Raw genomic sequence first — 24,452 nt, 5'->3', positions numbered from 1 at the left:
TAGAAGGAAATAAATGCTTAAGTAAATGAAATGAGGGATGCCCAAGACGTCGATGCCACAGCCATACATCAGCGGGGGTAGGAGAAGACGGGGTGGAAGAATAAGCAAGTTTGTCCGGTTGATCTAGGAAGTAGAGACCATTTTCTGCACTACCACTGCCAATCGTCCTCCCCGTGACAAGGTCCTGAAAAAGACAATGATCAGGAAAAAACGTCACACAACAATTCAAATCCTGGGTAAGACGACTTAAGGATAACAGATTAACAGAAAACTTGGGAACATGGAGAACAGAAGATAGATGCATGGTAGGAGTGACTTGGACTAAACCTTTTCCAGAAATAGAAGAAACAGTTCCATCGGCAATCCTAACTTTGTCCTGACTTGAAGAGGGCTTATAGGCAGAGAAAAGATCAGAGGAGCCAGACATATGATCTGAGGCACCAGAATCAATAATCCAAGGCAAAGATGTATGACACAGGAAAGCACAAGGAGAAGGTACTAAGTTACCTGAGCGGGCAAAGGACGAGGAAGCGGTACTGAGAGCAGTAGAAGATCGGCGGTCCAACAATTGGCGCAAAGCATCCTCCAGCTCAGTATCAGAAGCTTGAGTAGCAGAAGTGGAATTAGAATCAAGGGTATCAACGGCACTCGACTGATGAGCCCGGGAATAAGAACCACGTCCTCGAGAGTGGCCTGACCGACCTCCTCGAGAACCCGACCGATCACTTCGACCCCCAGATGGAGTCCCATGAAGCTTCCAACATGTCTCACGAGTATGCCGCGGCTTTTTGCAATAATCACAGAATACAGACTCCTTAGCAGCAGACGGAGGAGGCAGGCTGAGGCTATCTCGAGGAGTAGACAGTAATGCGGAACGGTCAGTAGCGACAGGGGACATCATAGCAGACCGACGACTCTCCTCATTTTGGACATAGGCAAATGCCTCTTGCAGTGAAGGAAGAGTGTCCATACTCAGAACTCGACCCCTAACTGGATCATACTCCATATTTAGGCCAGCCAAAAATTTAAAGACCCGTTCCCGTGCGATGAACTTCTTGTACCCGATAGAATCAGTAGGGCAAACGGGCTTATAGTCTTCCAGGTGGTCAAGGCGTTTCCAGCCGTTGGTGAGGAAAGTGAAGTACTGAAGAACAGTCTGCTCCCCCTGAAGTGTGCTCTCAATAGAGCGACGCAACTCAAATGCCTGTGAAAAATTTCCTTTGCGGGAATAGGTAACAGCCACAGCCTCCCAAATGTCCTGGGCAGTCTCCATAGACAAGTAGCCCTCACCAAGTTCTGGAACCATCGAATGGATAAGCCAACTCATAATCAAAGAGTTGTTAATCTCCCATTGGTCATAACCTGAGTCAGTGGTACTAGGTGCCTGTATCCTGCCATCAACATACCCCATCTTCCCTCTGCTCTTTAAAAACAAAGTCAAACTTTGAGACCATGCTAGGTAGTTCTGACCATTAAATAGAGAGGTGGTGATTTTCAGACTAGGGTTGGGGTTCTCAATCATGGTAGTAGGTAGAATGAGACTCTCACTTTTTGGTGTTTGAGACGAAGAGGACACACTAGTGGAATCTGTCATGGATACAATACTACCAAACCCGCAACAAATTAGTGGAAATCACAAACCCGGAAGGTGGTAGTGAGATAACAGGCACAATGATCACTATAAAGACATACAAAATACAAAATTAAGAAACCATTTTTTTTTTTTTTTTTTCTTTTTGTTTTTTTTTTTTTTTTTTTTTGTTTTTTTTTTTTTTTTGTTTTTTTTGTTTTTATTTTTATTTTATTTTATTTTATTTTATTTTATTTTATTTTTTTATTTATTTTTTATTTTTATTTTTATTTTTGTTTATTTTTTATTTTTTTATTTTTTATATATGTTGAGTTATTTATATATACATGTATTTATATATAAATATATATATCAGACTATAGTTATATATATATATCAGGATATATATATATATATATATATTATATGTACCTAGATCAGAGGACGACGAGGACGAGGGCGAGGACGACAGGGACGAGGGCTGAGACGAGCGACGAACTGCGGGAGAAGATCGACGAGCGACGAGCTCCGATGAAGATCGACGAACTGCGATTGATGAAGACGAGCGACGAACTGCGGGATGAACTGCGATTGATGAAGACGAGCGACGAACTGCGGGATGAACTGCGATTGATGAAGACGAGCGACGAACTGCGGGATGATGATGATGGCAGAGACGAAGACGAAGCGGAATGATGATGATGGCAGAAGATCGATTCAGCAGATGATCCAACTAGGTATGCTTTGAATCCTAGCCCTGGAGGTGATGCTCTGATACCATGAAGCTTGGGTAACCAGCTTAGGGTATGATGAGATATCACCCCTTATTTATAAATGAAGATTTAGGGTTTACAAAGAAGACAATTACAAGATGATCCCTGAGTGCGTAATAATGATTACAGATCCTAGAGACTTTCGGCTAATATAATATGCTAAGTGCCTTTCGGTGATTATAATATGTCAACAGAGGTAAGAGACTTAAACAATCCTTCAACTCTAGCCATCAATCCACTAGTCCCTTATGAGTTGTGTAGGGGTAATTATTCAGTAATGCCGGAGTATAGATACGTGGTATTTCATAATATTGTGATTGGTGGAAAAGATAGGTAGGTGGAATATTGTATTGGGTGATTGAGGAACATGAGGGGGCAAAATAAATTATGATTGGTTAGGAGTATGGACACGTGATACTCTAGGAATAATCTATAGTTTCCCCTTGCATAGGGTATTGTGTTCTCGGGTGTCCTATGATGTTGGCACATAAATTTCAACTAAATTTATGACACGTATAGAGCCTATGATAGGAAGGTTGTAGGTAATCACTTCCTAAAAAAAAGATCAATATGATCCGTTGAAGTACATAAATAAAACGACGTTGTATCTCAACGACGTTATTCAAGATGCTCAAGTGACACGTGGAGCCTACGAAAGATGACACCTGTAGAACCTACAGCAAGGACACCACACAGGATGAAACCCCAAAGATCAATCCGGTTAATCAAATATACGATTAATCAGATAGCGCTATTATTCAAAATTCAAATGGCGCTATCACTCAATTTGAAATTCAAATTGAAGATGAGGCCTTCCTATCACCTGATGGCCCTCTATAAATATGAGGATCATCACACAAGACGAGGATCAAAAAATCAAAAGTAAAAAGATCAGAGAGAGAGAGAAAGAAAGAAAGAAATTGAGAGCCAAAGAAGTCGTTACAAGAAAGAAGAAGAAAAGCCCAAAGAACTCAAGAGCCTACGCTAATGGCGATGAATAGGTAAAGGGTTCCAAACCCATGATTTGTATTTTGTATTCGAGGGTTCAAAACCCATAACAATTTCAATAAAATATTTATTTTTCTTTTATTGTCTTTTGTTGTTATTTTGTTCTTCATTAATCGGAGGTTTCATTTGACTAAAATGTGTAATTAACGATCTAAAATACAGATTGGAAATAAGAACCTGCTATTTAAATAATTAACACTGTTTAGTCCAAAAACTAAACAGTAGACATTTGTAACATAAAATTTTGAAATGTGTTGATATACTTCATGTTTTAAAATTTGTGTCTACACATTCCTATGATCAAGGCACCAACTTTGGGGCATCCCTAGGCATTGCTCCTGGCCTAGGATGGCAATAGTGATTAAGGCCAAATTGTGCAACATTGAGGCCGTTAATTAGGATCTCTTAACTTTACTTGCTTGTCAAACTGTATATTTTATGTATGTTTATGTCAATCAGGTTGTATATAGTCGGAGCATAAAATGGGCAAAAAGACAAAATTCGGAGAGAAAACAGATTCCTGCACGTGCGTTGACTTTTCTGGGAAAACGGGCCCGATGTTTTAAACTTGTTTGCAAGACATCAGAAGTATAAATAGGCAAGAAAAGGGCTGGATTAGAGTTCTGAAATTGTTTTGGCAAGGAAAGAGAGGCTAGAGTTCCAAGAGATGATTTTCTCCAAAAAGCTTGAAGGACACTTCTATGGGGTCTTTCCTCATCTTCTTCCTCCTCCCACTACTCCATGAGTGGCTAGTCTTCTTTTCTAGAGTTTTGATGAAACCCTAGCTATGTAATTAGGTTTTTCTTTTTGATTTTCAATTATGTAAAGGTTTGAACAATTGTATGGTATTTTAGAAGTTTTATATATATATTTTCCATTATTTCTTCAAACATTCAGCTTTTTGTGATTGTTGAATGTTTTCCATACAAGAGTTTTCTATTCTTTCACATTCAAGGTATGAGACGGACCATACTATGAGGGACGAGTCGTGTCACTACCCTAGTTTACAGTGAACGATTCGTACTACTTGAGATGGTTCGTGCTCGTACAATGAACGTGATGATTTTCTTGTTAAATGCTTTGAACTTGTAGTTGCAAAGCATTATCCCATTCGAACTATAACGTAATTGATTTCAATTGGAAACCCTATTAACGTGACTAGCGGTGGACTCTTTGCCCTAGGTTTTTTTTCCCAAATCAGTAAATCTAATTTTATTTATAATTGATAATTTAATTACTTAGTTTAATTTATTTGTTATTAAATTAGGTTATGAACAATCAATCTTTTCATCAAAATTAATTTAGAAATTTAACAATTAAATTAGTTTAATTTCACAATTGTCCCTGTGGATCGATACCTGGACTTGCCATTATTCTAAAAGAATTTGGTGTAGTTTTGTGTTTAATTTTGGTGTGTATAACGACCCATCAAATTTTGGCACCGTTGCTGGGGACTTCTGGCGAAATTAATTAATTTAAAGTTGCATTCTTATTTTAATTTTTAGTTTAGGATTTTATGCTTTCGTGTTATTTAGTGTGCAGAGCGTTTGAAAGTGAAAACTATCACGAAAGTGCAAGCGGAGCGCAACCGAGCGCTAAAAAAAAAAAATCGCAGCACTAAAGTGCTTAAACAGAAACAAACACTCACAAGCAAAGCACCAAAGTGCTAAAAAGAAAGACAAAGCTCAATTAGAGGTTGGAGACAAAGTCTACACGTCAAGCACCCGCAAGACGAGTAAAGCGTTTTCGTTAAACCGCTGTGAGTATTTCTCCCTTTGTTATTTTGCTTTTGTAACTTAGTGCACAGAGTCGGAACTTTTTGTGTGTGTGTGAGTAGTGTATGCACGGGCACCGTTCTAGTCGCTCTGAATTGTGGAGTTTGGACCTTGAACTAGAAAGGACTCTTAGGAGACTTAGAGCCTCTGCCCGTGTTCCTAGGCTTGAATATTCATATTCATACATTGAGCCACTAGAGATGGAAAATCCAAATGTCCCGAATGTGCCCAACCGGACCCTTACGGATTATTTCACGCCCACTACATATACATCACCATCATGCATCCAATTACCCAACACCACTGCTGCTCATTATGAGATTAAGTCCAGCACCATACAAATGCTCCAATCATTCCATGGACTAGCTCATGATGATCCTTATAAACATTTGAATGAATTTCTGGAAATTTGCTCGACAGTGAGGATCCAGAATTTCACAAATGAGGCCTTAATGTTGCGATTGTTTCCATTCTCATTAAAGGATAAAGCCAAACATTGGCTGAATTCCTTACCTGCTAATTCAATCACAACTTGGGACCAATTACAGCAGCGGTTCTTGGAGAAGTACTTTCCCATAGGTAAAACCAACCAACTTAGGCGAGCCATCACCAATTTTGCTCAAATTGATGGTGAGCAATTTCACGAGACGTGGGAAAGACTTCGTGACCTTCTCCAACAGTGTCCCCACCACCAAGTGCCTGATTAGCAACTTGTTCAAACATTTTATTATGGCTTGATTGAGCCGCACCACCAAATGGTGAATTCATCCTGTGGCAGGACATTCATGTCCAAAATGATGCCGAGGCATGGCAATTGTTTGAGAACCTAAGTGATAATTCCCTTCACCATGCCTCCGCAGCCTAGCAAGTCCGGCAACCAGTAGTTGAAGCCCCGAAGAGAGGGGGCATTTATGAGGTCGGGCAAAACCTAAAGTTAGCCCAACAAGTAGAGGCATTGTCCCGCAAAATGGACCAATTATTAGCTACGGGACATGCCCCTACACAGCAAGATCAGCCTCAATTTCACGAGGCAAGTGCTATATGTGCGAGCCCTGCTCATGACTTGAGTGAGTGCCCTTCGGCATCACAATTTCCGGAGTTAGTCCAAGAGCATGTGAATGCGGCTCAAGGATTCTCCAACCCGGGTAATGACCCATATTCCAATACCTATAACCCCAGATGGAGAAATCACCCCAATTTTTCATGGAGACTTCCTTCACAAGGCACTTCTTACAATCCTCCACCACCAAGGCAGAATTTTAATAATTTTGCCAACCAATCATCCTACCGACCACCGCAACCTTATCGACCCCCACAACCGTACTAGCAACCACAACACCCGCCTGTACCTCAAGGCAACTCGGCCTTTGAGACTCAGGTATTAGAAGTTCTCTCAGAACTTAAGGGGTTACTGTTCACTCCCATACTCACTCCATTGCCAAGCTAGAGAACCAATTGGGTCAAATGGCTAACAACATGAATAGAAGAGAGGAGGGAAAATCACCGAATCAAACTGTGGCCAACCCTAAGGGGCAATACGGGGCAGAGAGTTCAGGTGGGAATGGAAAGCACCATGAGCAGATGCAAGCGGTGATTACTTTGAGAAGTGGAAAGGAGTTAGACCCTCAGTCAGTTGCGTCTGATGCAACTAGAGCTAAGAAGGGTGACCACGGTGGTACACCCAAAGAGAGGAAGGGTAAGGGGGAAACACTTAAGAGGGATGACTTAGTCCCTAGCACTTCACATGAGCCCAATGCACCATATGTACCTAAGGCAACCTTTCCCCAATGCTTTGATATACCGTCCCCTTTTAATAAGAAAGCGGCATCCATGGAAGCAATGATGGAGGTTTTTAAACAAGTAAAAATCAACCTCCCCCTGTTGGAGGCGATTAAGCAAGTACCCTCCTATGCGAAATTTCTGAAGGACCTTTGTACGCAAAAGCGTAAATCTAGGACAAGTAAGCTCCATCTTGTTGAATGACACACCCCCTAAGCTTAAAGACCCAGGTGTCCCAACCATTGCATGCATTATAGGGGACCATTTCATTTTTAGGGCCTTATTAGATTTAGGGACTAGTGTCAATTTGTTGTCGTACTCTGTGTACGAAGAATTTGGGCTTGGCGAGTTGAAACCCACTACTGTTACTCTCCAGTTGGCTGACCGGTCCCTCAAAGTGTCACGTGGCATGATCGAGGATGTGCTAGTAAGGGTTGATAGGTTTTACTTTCCTGTTGATTTTTTGGTGTTAGATACGGAACCGGTAGCCAGTTCTAGGAAACAAATCTCGGTGCTTTTAGGTCAACCTTTCTTGGCTACAGCCGATGCATGCATTAATTGTTGTACTTGGGTTATGGAAGTTTCATTTGGTAACATGCAAGTGAAACCTAATGCTTTCCAAGCAGCCCGACAACCCCATGAGAGAGAGGAGTGCTTATTTGTGGATGTTGTGGATAGGATTATGGAGGAGGCTTTGCCCTCCATTCTTGTAAAGGACTCTCTAGAGGCTTGTCTAGCTCATTTTGGGTTCGAAAATTCTGATATTGACGGGTCGATTGAGGAGGTGAATGCCTTGCTTAATGCTTCTTCTACACCGGATTTTCCTCCATGGAAAGCCCGGTTTGAGTCATTTCCTCCTTTGTCGAGAGAGCCCGCCATACCATCTTTGGTTACACCACCTACACTTGAGTTGAAGCCACTCCCGGCCACACTCAAGTATGCATTTTTAGGGCCCCAGGATACTTTACCAGTCATCATTGCATCTGACTTGACTACAGAGCAGGAGAGTCAGTTAACGAATGTTCTCGTGGCACATCAGAGCACTATAGGGTGGTCGGTGGCTGATTTGAAAGAGATAGATCCCTCCGTGTGCATGTATTATATACACCTAGAGGACACCAAACCTTCTCGTGAAATGCAACAGAGACTTAATCCTAATATGAAAGAGGTGGTGAAAAATGAGGTATTGAAACTGTTAGATGCGGGTATTATATACCCCATCTTGGATAGCAAGTGGGTGAGTCCCACACAAGTGGTGCCCAAGAAATCGGGCATCACTGTTGTTGAGAATGAGAGAGGAGTTAGTCCCCACACGAACTACTACTAGGTGGCGAGTGTGCATTTGATTATAGGAGACTGAATTCCTCGACTAGGAATGATCATTTTCCCTTACCTTTCATTGACCAGATCCTAGAGCGGTTAGCCGGACAGGGTTTCTACTGTTTTCTGAATGGCTATTCGGGGTATAATCAAGTCCCGGTGTACCCCGCTGACCAGGAAAAGACCACATTCACATGCCCTTTTGGCACTTTTGCTTACAGGCGCATGCCCTTTGGGCTATGTAATGCACCTGCGACTTTTCAGCGGTGTATGATAGCCATTTTCTCTGATATGGTGGAGAAATTCTTAGAGGTTTTCATGGATGATTTTTTGGTGTTTGGATCGTCTTTTGAGGAATGCCTTAGGAACTTGACTAGAGTGTTAGAACGATGTAATGAGGCAAACCTAATCTTGAGTTGGGAAAAGAGCCATTTTATGGTTCGTGAGGGTATAGTGTTGGGACACATTGTGTCCCCTCGAGGTATAGAAGTAGACAAGGCTAAGGTTGACCTCATTGCAGGCCTTCCTCCACCCAATTCCGTGCGTCAAATTAGGTCTTTTCTAGGGCATGCAGGTTTTTACCGTAGGTTCATCAAAGACTTTAGTAAAATATCACGTCCTTTGTGTAGTTTACTTGTTAAGGACGCGCCTTTTATCTTTGATGAGGCATGCTTGAAGGCGTTTGAAACACTGAGAATGGCCCTAACCACCGCCCCAATCATGAAATCACAAGATTGGTCGCTTCCCTTTGAAATTATGTGTGATGCCTCCGATTATGCTGTCGGGGCTATGTTAGGCCAAAAGGTCAACAAAGCACCATTTGCTATATACTATGCTAGTCGCACTCTCTCAGATGCACAATTGAATTACACTACCACCGAGAAAGAGTTGCTAGCTGTGGTCTTTGCCTTAGATAAATTCCGGTCCTATCTCTTAGGTTCCAAGGTCATAGTCTTCATTGATCATGCCGCTTTGCGGTATTTACATCAAAGAAAGAGACCAAACTTAGGTTAATTAGATGGATTTTGTTACTTCATGAATTTGACCTAGAGATCCGAGATAAGGGTCTGAGAATGTGGTGGCAGATCACCTCTCCTGAATCCTCGTTGAGTATACTAGTGACCCTCTTATTTTGCATGATTCGTTTCCAGACGAACAACTCCTTGAGCGAGCAAGCCTCCCGTGGTTTGCACATATTGTGAATTACTTGGCTATTGGGCAAATTCCGCAAAATTGGTCTAAGCAAGACAAAGACCAATTCTTTTCGCAGGTCAAGTATTATTTTTGGGAGGATCCGGAGCTGTTTAAATATTGTTCCGACCAAGTGATCCGACAGTTTGTGCCGGAGAGTGAGGTGCATAGCATTCTTACATTTTGTCATTCTTCTACATGTGGCGGTCATTTTAGTGGGCATAAAACGGCCGCCAAGATTTTACAGAGCGGGTTTTATTGGCCCACAATTTTTAAAGATGCCCATCAATTTTGTAAAACTTGTTTGTGCTGTCAACAAATGAGTTCGATATCTCGACGTGACATGATGCCAATGTCCCTTATTCTTGTGGTAGAGATATTTGATATTTGGGGGATTGATTTTATGGGACCTTTCCATCGTCATTTGGGTTTGAATATATTCTCTTAGATGTAGATTATGTGTCTAAATGGGTGGAGGCGATAGCTACCTGAACAAACGATCATAGAGTTGTAATCAAATTTTTGCATGAAAACATCTTTAGTCGTTTTGGGTTTCCTAGAGCCATAATAAGTGATCAGGGTACGCATTTTTGTAACCGGTTCTTTGAGTCAGTAGTTAAGAAATATTCTATCACTCATAAAGTTGGCACTCCAGACCACCCTCAAACTAGTGGCCAAGTGGAAGTCTCAAATAGGGAGGTAAAGCACATAATAGAGAAAACGGTGAGGCCAAATAGGAAAGATTGGTCATAACGGTTGATTGATGTATTATGGGCCTACCGCACTGCTTATAAGACACCCATTGGGATGTCACCATATAGGGTGGTGTTTGGCAAAGCTTGCCATCTCCCGGTTGAACTTGAGCACCGAGCATTGTGGGCCATAAAGAAGTTTAACTTCGATATGGCCACGGCTGGGCTCAACCGAAAATTGCAACTCAATGAGTTGGAGAAAAACCGAAATGATGCATATGAAAGTTCGAGAATTTTTAAAGCTCGAACTAAAGAATTCCATGACAAGCATATTAAGAGAAAATTCTTTGAACCCGGCCAAAAAGTGTGGCTTTTTAACTCAAAATTGAGACTCTTTCCGGGTAAGCTTAGATCAAAATGGGATGGTCCCTTTGTAGTTGTTGAGGCATTCATTCATGGCGCCGTTGAAGTGCAAAATCCAAAGACTGGCCACACTTTCAAAGTGAATGGCCAAAGACTGAAGCCATATATAGAGGGGATTGGGAATGGGAAAATGATTGAGTCCATTACTTTGATGGACCCTTTTTACTATGATTGATAGATTGCTTTCTTTTTTTTTTCTTTCCCTTCTATTCTATTCTGTTTTTCTTTGTTCTTGTTGTGCTTTATTTGTCGACCCCATTTGATGGGACTTAAGGCTTGGTTTGGTTTGTTGTGCTTTATTTGCGTCTAGAAGGCTTTAAATCCTCTAAGGGTGTAATTCCTTTGGTGTTAGCCGTGCCCGAACGGCATCTGACCGTCTAATATAGCCACCTAACCGTGTTTGTAGTGAGTTCCTAGGAGACCAACTAAGACGGTGGAAACTAGAGTTCGAATGGCAAAGCCTAGAACACAAAGGTTTGGAATTTCCAAGACTAGAGTCAAGTTTAAATACCCAGGAGTGTAGAGATTGCTTCAAAATCACACCGACTTGAACTCTGTATGGCAGCCTCATAGGTCGAGTTAGCTTTATGCTCCTTGATTCTGGATACCGAATCAACCTAGTCTGTCACCCTGTTAGAGAATAGGGAAAGTTACACACTGTTAGGGAGAAAAGTAGTACCCGTGTTTTTCGCGTGAAGATTATATCCTTGTTAGGCATTCCGATATTTTCTAAAGTGCTATATTTATTTCGAATGTCAAATGAAGGTAGAAATGGTTTAGCATGCTTTCGGTTGTATTCGGTTTTTAATTTCTTATATTTAATCTTTCAAAAATATATATATACATATAGTTATACTAAAAATAAAGACAAAAAATGTTGTTTTTGGTAAGTGTTGATTTTGGTCTCTGAAAATAAATAAATAAATAAATAACATAAAATCCCGCACGTGCAGGAAAACCCACCGCACGTGCGGCAAAATCTCATCCTCCCAACTGGTGCACACTGCTTTAAATGCAGGTGCGGGGAAGAGTGTGGTTTGCACACCGCACGTGCGGCCTGGGCCCCGCACGTGCGGAACGTCGTTCTTTTTAAAAAAAAAAAGAGCAAGAGAGGAAATCGCCACATGTGCGGCCTGTTCCCCGCACATGTGAGAAATTTTGTGAATCTCCATTCCGCACACTGCTTTATATGCAGGTGCGTGGTCTTGGTGCGGGGCACGTCCGCACGTGCGTGGAGAAATCTCGCACGTGCGTGACGACGATCAATTAAAAAAAAAAAAAAAAAACCCTTGCTGATTTTGTTTTGTTCACTTATTAGTATAATTTTTTTTTAATTTATTTACTTATGCCAAAAAAATAATTAAATCAAATTAAAAAAATAAATAATATATATAATTGTACAAATTTTATTTCTTTATTTACTTTTTTTTTTCCTTATTTTATTTACATATAAAAATAATAATAAATAAAAAAATAAAAATCTGTTTTCTTTGTTCAACTTATTTTATTGATTTTATTCTATTTATTTTATTTTATATTCATTTTTTTTTTTTTTTAAATTATTATCAAAACCAAACCCACTTCTCTCACAATCACTCACAGATTCTCTCTCTCTCTCTCTCAACCCCACAACCCACAAACTTATCCACCCCCACCATTACCATCTTCTTCTTCCTTCTCAACCCTCCTTCCTTCTTCCTCACCACCATCTCACAGCAGGCATCACTATTTCCTCTTCGTCCGTCGAATCTCTGGCGACCATCATTTTTTCCGACGAATCATCCTTTTTTCTCCCTCTTTTTCCACTCCTTTAAGGCAACTTCTTTTTTTTTAGATTTGTGGGTGTAGGAGTAAATTTGTAGGTTTTTTGTTTTTGTTTGTTGTTGATCTATGGTTTTTATTTTCCATTAAAAAAAAAAAAAAAAGAAGAGAAATTCTAGGTAACAAGAAGATGACAGCCGCACGTGCGGAACCTTTGCATTTTAAAAAAAAAAAAAAGGTTTAGTTTAGTTTAGTTTGTTTTATTCTATAGTTTAGTTTATTTTATAGTTTAGTTTAGTTTATTTTATTTTATTTTATAGTTTAGTTTATTCTAATTTATAGTTTAGTTTATATTATTTTTCTGTTATTTTATTTTCTTCATTTTTTTCACTTGATAGTTTAGGTTATTTAAATAGTTTAGTTCTGTTAGTTTAATTATTTAGTCATTAGTTACTTCAAAATAAAAAATAAAAAATTGTACTGTTGTTCAGTAGTTAATTTCATTTAATATCATTTTTATTCATTTGTTTATTTCTTTTCTAAAGAAATTTTTAAAAAATCTAATACCTAGTTTTTTCTAATTCGTTGTATTTTCCATCTATTTAATTGTTTAGATATATTCTATTATTTTAGGTTAATTTTAAAAAAAATAAAATAAAAAAAAATTGAGAATTGCATGTGGTATATTGGTGGGCAGACTTGTTCTTTTATATTTTGCTTTATTCTCATGATTGGTTCCACGAGTCAATGTCTATTTGCTATTGGTGTCTGTAGGATATGAGTAGACGGCTATCCACTCGGGCCTCCAAAAAGGCCAGAGGTTCCACCTCCTTGGCGCCACCGCCGCCACCGTCACCACCGCCCTCACCACCACCATCGAGTGACTTGCCATGACCGGAGTGGGCTTCACGCCCGCTTCACAAGCTCACGCAATTCAACATTTCATATTTTCAACGTGAACCGGCCACTTCTTGGGCTGTTGAACAGCTCGAACTCTGACAACAGTTGGGCCTTTGCACTGTGACAGCGCCAATTTATCCTCGTCTGGTACGGCTTTTCTACCAGAACCTATATGAGTCACTCACCGAGCCCGGGCTGCTGTCCATCATTGATGGCCATCTCGTTAGCATCACCGAATCCATAATTGCCGACACGATAGGATTCTTCTCCAAGCCGGAATACTAGCCCTTCCCGAAAGTTGAGGATCAAGAACCCATACATAGCCTCATCAAGCAGTACTTCCCGGGGGCCCACGGTGATACCAATTTCACATGCTTGCAGCGGAGCAAGCTGCCTGGCCGCTTGCTACTCATTGATTCCATGGTCCATAAGAATGCCCTTCCACTTGGGCATAAAGCTGAGCGCCGCTTGGAGTTTGTTCGGGTCTTACACAGTTATCAGCATGGCTATCAGGTTTCACTTGCGCACATCATCTTGAACCATTTGCGGAAATTTCTACAAGAGGCAGTTCGGCCTCAACCTATGCAAAACCTGACTTGGCCACTACCATTTGCCAATTTGCTGACACTTGTCTTCAAGCTGAACGGCCTCACCATTGATTCGAATGAGAAGATTGATAGAGCTTATCCAACTTTTGGCCAACGGGAATGGCAGCATAGCATATCTCGCATCCCGCAGCAAGTTGGTGTCCCGGTTGATGAGGCCCAAGACCCTGCTTACGACCAACCACCTCATCCTGCCCCCCCTGTGCCTCCCCAAGGGGACCCATTCTACATGACTCACGAGGAGTACTTACAGCTTTAGCACTCTGTGGATCAGGTCCACAGTACTCTTCGTGATCACCACCAGAGTCTCATGGGGTTGCGCACGGATTTTCAGGCACATTGAGACTATTCTCAGGCGGCCTTTGACTAGCTACACGCCCGCCAACTCGACATTCAGCAGTCAGTTACATCACTGCAAACTAACTTTTATACATATCGAGAGTCGAGCCAGCAGCGTTTTGATCAGCTCGGCTAACGAGTTTAGGATGAAGCCTTTGAGACGCGATCTTTGATGCACGCCTTGTTTGCCCAGCATTTCCCACCACCACCGCCACCGGATTCTCTCTAGTACCAGCCTATATTCTACTGTCTCTTTTCTTTTTATTTTTATTTTTAGTTATTTCTTTTCAAAAAAAAAAATGTGAAGCGTGTGTGTGTGTTACTATATGCCTACCTGGATGTGCACCTACAATCTTTGGTAATCTTCTCTCATTTCTCTTTACTTTTCCATTGAGGACAATGTCATATTCAAGTTGGGGAATGAGGGCTATATTTTCTTTTGTGCATTTTTATTTGGCTCATAATTCATGCTTATACCTGTTTCACTTGATTGCATTACTTCACTTGATGTGACTTGTTGCTAGTAGGGTAATGATATTTGCATCTGTTAATTGAAGAGCATAGTAGACTTGTATGAAAAGGATTTATTGGGTAAATACTTGCATGCAATGTTTGCACGAGGAGAGTTGTTTGTGTTTGTGGTATTAGTACACTTGTCATGAGTATGCCTTAATTCACATGAACACACTATCATAGCGGTGATCTTTTTATTATAATCCTTGGTGTACAGTATTGATAATAGCTAGAGTTGCAGAAAAGAACAAATGAGGAGCCAAGATTCTTTAAAAAAAAAAAAAAAAAAAAAAAAAAACTTGACTTGTTTAGGTTCGTAGCCTTTTTAACTCGAGTTATTAAGCCCGTAGGGGTGTCTCTACACCTACTGCCCTAAAATCATCTGGTTTGGGAGTCATTAGCCCAATACTTGTTACATGGGTTAATTAGAAAACTTAAGGGACTTAGACATTGCACAGTTAAGGAAAAATAAGAAAAATGACTTGTTCTTATTCGTAGCCTTTTCAACTCGAGTAATTAAGCCCGTAGGATTGTCTTCACATCTGGTGCCCTAAAACCGTCTGGTTTGAGAGTCATTGGCTCAATGCTTGTTACATGGGTTGATTAGAAAGCTTAATGGATCAAGACATTGCACGGTCATTAAAAAAAAAATTTAAAAAAAAAAAAAAAAAAAAAAAAACTTTTGAGAATCTTAGCTGTAACAGTTTAGTTTTTCTGTATATGTTGGGTGTTATTGTGAGTTATACTGGGCTATTATAGTGGACAGTTAACTAATATGGAGATTGCACTTTACACCAAGGGTACTGATGATTTGTCTACTAGCATGCACAAGTACAGGGGACTTTACTTTTGTATTAACTGAATTGTGGTTTTTACTCAATAGGTTCCTTCATGCTTGTCCATTGTGCCTTTAATGACTCATTATATCTCAATATCACACTGTAGTGGCACATAAGTTGATTGTTAGGTGGAGTAGTGTGGTCAATTATTGTTGAGTATATATGAATATGTTAATGTTTGTGGGTATCATTTCTGGAAACCCTCACGAGACTTTACTCGTCCACTTGGGGTAACTTTGTAGTTTAAAGGCTTATTGCATATGCTAAATGCAACCGTTTTTCCACGAAAGAGGAAATTGCTAGATTTTGTTTAATTTTATTTTATTTTTATTACTTGCTTGAGGATTAGCAAGTTGTAAGTTGGGGAATGTGATTACGGCCGACTTGTGCAGCATTGAGGCCGTTAATTAGGATCCCTTAACTTTACTTGCTTGTCAAACTGTATATTTTATGTGTGTTTAATGTCAATCAGGTTGTATATAGTCAGAGCATAAAATGGGTAAAAAGACAGAATTCGGAGAGAAAACAGATTCCCGCACGTGCGTTGACTTTTTTGAGAAAACGGGCCCGATGTTTTACACCTGTTTGCAAGACATCAGAAGTATAAATAGGCAAGAAAAGAGCTGGATTAGGGTTTTGAAATTGTTTTTGCAAAGAAAGAGAGGCTAGGGTTCCAAGAGATGATTTTCTCCAAAAAGCTTGAAGGACACTTCCATGGGGTCTTTTTCCTCATCTTCTTCCTCTTCCCACTCCTCTATGAGTGGCTAGTTTTCTTTTCTAGGGTTTTGATAAAATCCTAGCCATGTAATTAGGTTTTTCTTTTTGATTTTCAATTATGTAAAGGTTTGAACAATTGTATGGTGTTTTAGAAGTTTTATATATATATTTTCCATTATTTTTTCAAATATTCGGCTTTTTGTGATTGTTGAATGTCTTCCATACAAGAGTTTTCTATTCTTTTACATTCAAGGTATGAGACGGACCATACTACGAGGGACGAGTCATGTCACTACCCTAATTTATAGTGAATGATTCGTACTACTTGAGATGATCCGTGCTCGTACATTGAACGTGATGATTTTCTTGTTAAATACTTTGAACTTGTAATTGCAAAGCATTATTCCGTTCGAACCATAACATAATTGATTTCAATTGAAAACCCTATTTACGTGACTAGCGGTGGACTCTTTGCCCTAGGTTTTTTTTCCCAAATCAATAAATCCAATTTTATTTATAATTGATAATTTAATTACTTAGTTTAATTTATTTGTTATTAAATTAGGTTATGAACAATCAATCTTTTCATCAAAATTAATTTAGGAATTTAACAATTAAATTAGTTTAATTTCACAATTGTCCCTGTGGATCGATATCTGGACTTGCCATTATTCTAAAAGAATTTGGTGTAGTTTTGTGTTTAATTTTGGTGTGTGTAACGATTCATCAAATAGCGAGCGATAAGGTGCTAGTCCAATCATAAATTGCAATAATAACAAGGCGAGGAGCCTAGGTAGATTAGGCAGTACATGAAGCATAAAATTGGGCGAGGTGTCTAGGCACCCAAGCATGGTATCAAGCGAGGCCATGAGGCAAGGTTCATGCGTTGTTATGTGAAAAACCAACCCCCTCGGTGTCCCACACATGATGTGGCAAGTCATGTGGGGCACCATTACCTACATCCTCAAAGCCAACCTCCATGCTAAGGCCTAGTTTGGGAAGATTGAAAAAAGATAAAAAGTCAAAAAGTCACTATCCTATTTAAGTCACATCATCTTATTTAAGTCACATCACCTCTCTAACACATCACTTTAAACCCAACCCAAACCCAACCCATATTTCATAAAAAGTCAAAAAGTACACTTATTTAGTCTTCCCAAACTAGGCCTAAGTAATAGCAACGAGGATGAAGTCCTTGTTCTTGCAAGAAAAAAGACCAAAGACCTCCCTCCAAAGGCTCAATGTTAAAATATCTCTTTTATATTAGCTCATTCTCTTATGTTTGTTTGTTGTACTCATTCATTCCTACTTACAAGAAGAAACACCTCCACCTCCCATAAGCGTACCCAAAGATCAAATCATCAAGACCTTAGTTGCACGAAGCGGGAGCAGGAGCGGGAGCGGGAGCGGGGGAACGTAACCACTTAGAGAAGTCGTAGATTAGGAGCGCTTATATATTATTTTTATGAATTATATTTTATTTATTATAAAAAATAAGGAATAATAAATTATGTTAAAATAAATAACAAATAAAAATTAGATGTTTTATTTTATAAATTCTTTAAGATTTTTTTTATTACATATGATTTAAATAAATTTCTTTTAAACAATTAGATGATTTATTTTATTTATTATATGTTAAAAAATTAAGAAATAATAAATAATAAATTTTGTTAATAAAAAAAATAAAATAAAATTATATTATATATGATAAAATAAATAATTTTTTATTTTAAACATAAAAATTATATTGTTTATGAAAAATTATATTATATATGTGATAAGTTATATTATATAAAACAATCAAATATGAAAATGGAGAGGGAGAGGGAGAGAGAGAGAGAGAACAGAATAGATTGAGAGAGAGAAGCGATAGAAGCAACCAGAGACAAAGGAGAGAAGCAAATAGAGACGAAGAGGAGATCGAGAGTGAGAGAAGAGAGAGAGACGAAGACCTAGGGCTTCGAAGAGAGGGACAAAGACTAGGGCTTCAAAGGGGAAGTCGAACAGCGCGAGATCGAAGTCGTCGAACAAAGGATCGAAGCCAGCTACCAGGTTCTCCCCTTGCCCTCTCAAAAGTGCTTCCTTCTCGCATCAGATTCACGATTCTGCTGTGATTCTTCCTCAGAAGCGCAAAATCGCGCTTCTTCCTCAGAGTCGTCACCATCTGAGACGATTCCTGCTACTAAGATCAAGACACTGATCAAACTCCATGGAAACCCACCGACCAAGGTATCATCTAAACCTACCTCCATTTGTATTTATTTATTTATTTTGTCTTTGGCAACCATCCTTCAAGTTTGTCCTTCTAAGGCCCCGTTTGGGAATTGGCCATTGGCCATTTTAGTTGACTTTTTGACTTTTTACAAAAGAAGTACAAAAAGTAGACAGAATGATATAACAACTTATAGTAGTTTTTTGGCTTTTTGGCTAAAAACCACTCTTGCCAAAAGAAATCTTTTAAATGCACAAGAAATCTTTTGCTAGCCCGATCACTAGGCCCAACCCTTTAAGTCCAAGTGTTACCAGATGGTAGCCCAAAAGGGCACCAACCCTATCTCAACTAAGGTTTGGGTTTGGGCATAAGGCATCATGCATTGCATTCCCAAACTCGTGTTGCCCCTTGGTTTAAGGAAAGGTTAAGTAAAGATAGGGTTGGGCCCCTCTATCCTCCTTGATTCTCACATGTGGGCATTGTTTTACATAGCCATCTCCATTATTCATTATTCATTATCTCCATAATACTCCTCAGCTATATTTATACCTGCCATGTGGCTCAATTTGGACCAGCCACTTTCACTACAAATAGCACCTTACCTATAAAGCGCGGATACTTCAAAAAGGGAGACGTATCCGTATCAGATACCGATACTCATTAGATACTTATGGACACATATTAGATACTCCAAGTCATGAATTACTTCTTTACAAAATTAGAATTGTAGCATTTCTTGCATAGCATTAGAATATAATATAATTACAAGGATAAATACAATAATATTTTTTTAATACTTAGTTTAGTTCTTTGATAAGAACAGAATGAGTAAAAGTAATCGAATTTGTCAAATTGATGTATTCTTATTGTTTGATGCATGTCCCCTATAAGTACATAGAAAGTAAGGATTAGCAAAAAAATATGAAAATAGTAAAATTAAATATCAATAAATAAATAAGGAAACTTGAATACAAAATTTTTACTAGTGCCAAGGGAAAAGCACAGTGACAAGTTGTCAATTGTTCTATTATTGAAATATAAACATATTGGACTTGATATTGAAATGAAATATTTGAAAGACTTGTCAAATAACTTAAATTAATACTACTTAATTTTTCAAGGTTAGTATTTTACATCATAAAATTATAACATGATTTTTCAAATTCTTGACCTTATATGTAACTCACTATTAACCTAACCAAACCAAACCAAACCAAACCAAGCCTTTAAGTCCCATCAAATGGGGTCAGCTACATGAATCCTCCTTCTCCACACCGCTCTATCAAATGGGGTCGGCTATATGTAACTGGCTATTAATATATATATATATATATTTTTATAAACGTATCCTAGCCGTACCCATATCCTAGTTTTTAGAGTTTGTCGTATTGCCGTATCCGTATCGTATTGTACCCGTATCTCGTATCTGTATCCATGCTTCCTAGCACCTTAATCAATTCAAGCAACACTACTACATGAGGTGATACCTAGATGAAGGGGTCATCTTAGTCTTTCTTATGGAAGCATGAAAGTGAATTAATTGATGGTTTAGTGATGTAGCAGTATAAGAAGAAGAAAAAATAAGTAAAAGAAGAAAAAGAGAAGAGGAAGAAGATAAGAAGAATGGCTAAGAGCAGAAATCTGCTGAGAAGATAAATAGAAAGGGGGAAAAAAGGATATACCAAAATTTTCAAATATAATAATATGCCAATTTAAAATACGTAATCGTTCTATTCACATCCATCTATAAATACTCCCATAAGCATTGTCCAATCAGGAAATAAAAAAATAAAAAAAAGGAAACAAAAATAGAACTAAAATCCTAATGAAATTAATATTTTCTAAATAAACTAAAATTGTAATTCAATCTTCTTGATCATTTTTTTTTTGTTCCCTATCATTTCTCCCAAGTTGAAAAAAACTCCCTCTGTAGAGCTATTAGTAGCACAAATCAATCATAACACAAACAAGACAATGAGTTTCATCCACTCAAGGTTGATTGGGCCTTCCTATTCCATTGGCCTTTAGTCATTTACTAAAATAGGTATGGCTCCAGCAATAATGTCATCTAAGATTTTGCAAAATAAATGCATGCATCTTTGAGGATTGATGTTTTCAATTTGCTACAGAAATAATGATGAACTCATAAAAGCCATACTGCAACTTAACTGAGCTAATCCTGAGATCAGCAATTTGGTAAGAAATTTTAGAAATCACTTGCTGTTATTCAACACTGCTCATATTCCATACAGTTACAGTCCTTCATGGACCAATTATTTATGGAAGTTTCCAAGTGCAGATCAAAAACCAGATAATAAACGAACAAAACAAAACTCACTGTATTTACTCCACACTTTTTTTGTTTAAGTATTTACTACACACATATTTCCAAAACAGGTAACTTAAAATCCTTAAACACACCATTACCTCTCCATAGCTATACAAGAAGATCATATAATCATGTTGTAATTAACTTAGACAATGTTTAGAAACCCAGACCGTCGAGCAAACCAGAAAAAAAGACTTGGTCAATGGTCACCGGTTCACTGATGTCAGGGTGAACCGGAATTGAACCATAACATCATAATTACGTCATAAATATATGTATACTTACATAAAATAAAGAATTATATGTATTAAAATTACAAAAATTACCAAACTAATATTTTCTTAAATAATTCTTGTAGTTTTTTCTTAAAATATTTAATATTTTTGTCAACCAGGCCATTTCATCATCCCCACTCATCAGGCACATAAAATCAGTATGAGTATGCCTATAATTATTTCCTTTCTCTGTGCATAATGATGCAAATGTGTAGAGCACATTGAATAATTCATGCTACAAATATGAGAACAATTTGATTTTGACTAACTTTGTTTGCGGATTTTGGAAAGTTAGTAGTGTGGTGTATACATACTATTTTTGTAAATTTGTAAATTCAAAAAAGTAACGAAGGTTGGTTTCAATCATTTGTAATGATGTTGCTAAAAACCAATAACAAGTGACCGCATTAACAGGTTCTCTATGAATCTCACATCGGAGCAACACATTGTGTGCGGCATCCAATCACTTTTAAAAGACTCATGCCAGGTTCCAAATTCCCACGCTTTGTGCTTATCTAAAGGTGTAACAGCTCAACACAAACGTTGCATTTGCCAAGCGATTCTAATAAATCAGAACCGGGTCTCACAGTTCACTTGTTTAACAGCGGGTTTTGCCAGTTTTTACATTGTACACAAGTTTTCTATCCCAATCAGTATTGATGCTTTGTCCGGACTGGACCTAAGACCGGTTGACAGGTTAACTGACAGTTTTCTGGATATACACAAGTCAATTACTAACGAGTGCCTTAGGGCATTGTTTAATATTGAAATTTAAAAAAAAAAAAATTGTTTTCAAACTGGTGACAACATTAAAAAAAAAAGTACTTTGAAATTAGTGAAAAGTATATTATGTTCTTTAACTTGTTTTGTGTTTTTTTATTGTACCTATGGGCACTTGTTATCAAGACCCTATACCTAAATCTAACAATTAACTATTCTATTATATTAAAAATACAACTTTGTCACATCCTTTTTTATTCTCAAAGTGGCCTACAATTGGCACACATTTTCATTTCAAATTCCAATTTCCAAATTCCAAATTACTAAATAAAAACCCAAATCAGGAGATGAACCAAAATTGAAAACAAAAACGAGAGTAGATCATGAAAACCAAAGAGAAATTCATAAAGGAAGTGGAAAGAGACCTGGCTTAGGGCGCAATGAAAGACAAGGGTGTCTTTGCCTCTAACAGCTTGAATTAAATTGGGCATTTTGTCAGAGAAAGTATCGCTCGCATAGTGGAGTGAACCAGTTATATGCCCATCGTAACTCCTCTCATCGTCCCTGTAACCCAATCGATCATGTCAATGGAGAGAGAGAGAGAGGGAGACAGAGAGAGGAGATGATTGTTTGTACCTGACATCTACAACAGCGATATTGGGGCGGCGTTTTAGAGAGAGAAGCTGAGAACCTGTGACGTACGATATGCTCTTAGCCATCTCTTCTCTTCTTCTTCTTCTTCTCCTTGTCTGCACCACAGAGGATGATGAAGACGATTTCGTTTTCTCAGATTTTAATAGTGGGTATGGGGCAGTGATCACGTGGTACTCGCGTCATGTGGTTTTCTCTTACTACCAATGATCTTAGCCGTTTGATTTGGCAACTAACATCTTGTGAAAAATAATGGTATATGTACTAATTAATGTACACACTAGTATATTAACAGATAATGTGATATCTTTTATATAATTTTGAATATTTGTAACTTGTATAATAAATGTGGTCAACAATAATATCATAATATTAGTTGGTAGTATGTACACTAATTGGTGCATTTAATACCACCGTTTAGGGATGCAATTTAAAACCGGCTCGACGGGGACCCGCTCCCCCGACCCTACTTATAGCGGTTTTTCTCGAAAAATACTCCCGACGGGCCGGGGATGATATTCAAAATTGAATCCCCAATGATTTTCAAGCCGGGGACGAGGATACATTTTCCAGCCCCAGCCCGTCCCCGTCCCCGTTTCCCCCCGAAATAAAATTACTATTATACCCCTCAATCTTCCATTCATATATATACCCTTAAGACTGCATTACACTCAACCCCTCCCATCTATATCTCTCTCCCCTCTACTTTCTCTCCCCTGTCTATATCTCTCTCTCCCATATAGTCTCTGTCACTCTCGCTCTCGCACCTCTCGCAATCTGTCATCGCCCACTGTCCGTAACGCATCCAGCTCGCACCATCGCTTCACCTCCGTAGACTCTGCCCCTTAGTCCACCTCGTCACTCTCGCACCTCTTCTCCACCTCTATCCACATCACACCACCGCTCCACCTCTTCCGTCATCCATCACCGTCGATATGAGATCTGTTGTTGCCGCTCCACCTCCTCCATTGTCCATCACCGTGGATCTGAGATCTCTTGTTGCCGCTTCATATTATCCGTCGTCCATTGCCGGGGGGTCTGAGATTTATTTGTTAAATGTTGATATTTTGTTGATTTGGGATGATGTTGATGATGATCTGTGACAGTGTTGATGATTTTGTTGTTGTTGTTGATTTATTTATTTTTTTGGGCTGGTGAGTTTTCGGGGTTGGGGAAACCCGATCCCCGTTAGGGGACGGGGATGGGGACGGTAATAGGTTTCCCGTCGGGGAACGAGGCCGGGAACGGAGAAATTTTTATCATCAGGAATCGGGGACGGGGAGTGTGATCCCCGGTTCCACCCGGTCCGTTGCCATTCCTACCACCGTTTTGTGAATTGTCCATGTTTATCAAAATTGTTATCCCCATTATTATTGAATAAGAAAATGTGGGAGTTTGGGAAGTGGGTTTTTTTTGTAGGTTTTTTTAGTTGTAGGATATTATTAGAGAAAAAAAAATTTGTGTTTGGGAAGATAGTTGGATTTTTTGTGATTGGATGTAATGTTTGTGAGAGAAAAAATAAAATTATTATGAGATTTGATATGATATTTTGTTTGGATGTGTTTTTTTCTTATTTTGTAACAAATTTATCTTTTAGTGAAAAAAACTATAAAAAAAAACTAAAAAAATTGTTCCCAAAAATACACCCCACAAACGATGCTTGTCATATATACTTTATAATTATATAATAAAATTGTATAATTTTATACTTTTCGAATCATAATTTAAAAAAAAAACATAATCAAACATAAAAAAATAAAAAATAAAATTATAATTAAATGTCTCAAAATAATGTCACAATTAAAAAAAAATTAATTATAACTAAAAAATAAAATAACTTAACTAATAGTACATATGATGTGAGGTGTATTTAATAGAATTCATCTATAGAAGGACTTTAGTAAGATCGTTTGATTTATGACGTTTTCTTCTTGTTTTTAATATTAGAAATTTATATTTATATTTGTACATTAATCAGATATAATATTAAATCTAAAAGTAGTGCTATGATAGACATTTTGAAATGCAAGTTATGATATTTATGAATTTAATTATTG

The 24,452-nt window shown here is 38.4% G+C and overlaps 1 protein-coding gene across 1 annotated transcript in view; it reads right to left on the bottom strand.

The window, feature by feature from the left end:
- CDC25 (Rhodanese/Cell cycle control phosphatase superfamily protein) overlaps positions 1-24,017 on the bottom strand; it is a 38,242-nt gene extending 14,225 nt beyond the window's left edge. The window contains exons 1-2 of the mRNA XM_028263176.2: positions 22,381-24,017; positions 22,170-22,308 (exon numbers count right to left, since the gene is read on the bottom strand). Coding sequence (XP_028118977.1) covers positions 22,170-22,308; positions 22,381-22,463 — 222 coding nt within the window. The 5' untranslated portion in view covers positions 22,464-24,017. The remainder of the gene's footprint in view (positions 1-22,169; positions 22,309-22,380) is intronic.
- Positions 24,018-24,452: the final 435 nt, after the last annotated feature.

This window comes from Camellia sinensis, chromosome 3 (assembly GCF_055761805.1).
Source record: "Camellia sinensis isolate YWXY chromosome 3, ASM5576180v1, whole genome shotgun sequence".
Taxonomy (NCBI): Eukaryota; Viridiplantae; Streptophyta; class Magnoliopsida; order Ericales; family Theaceae; genus Camellia; species Camellia sinensis.
The sequence above is the reverse complement of the archived record's forward strand: the minus strand, read 5'-3'. Positions and strand labels throughout refer to the sequence as shown.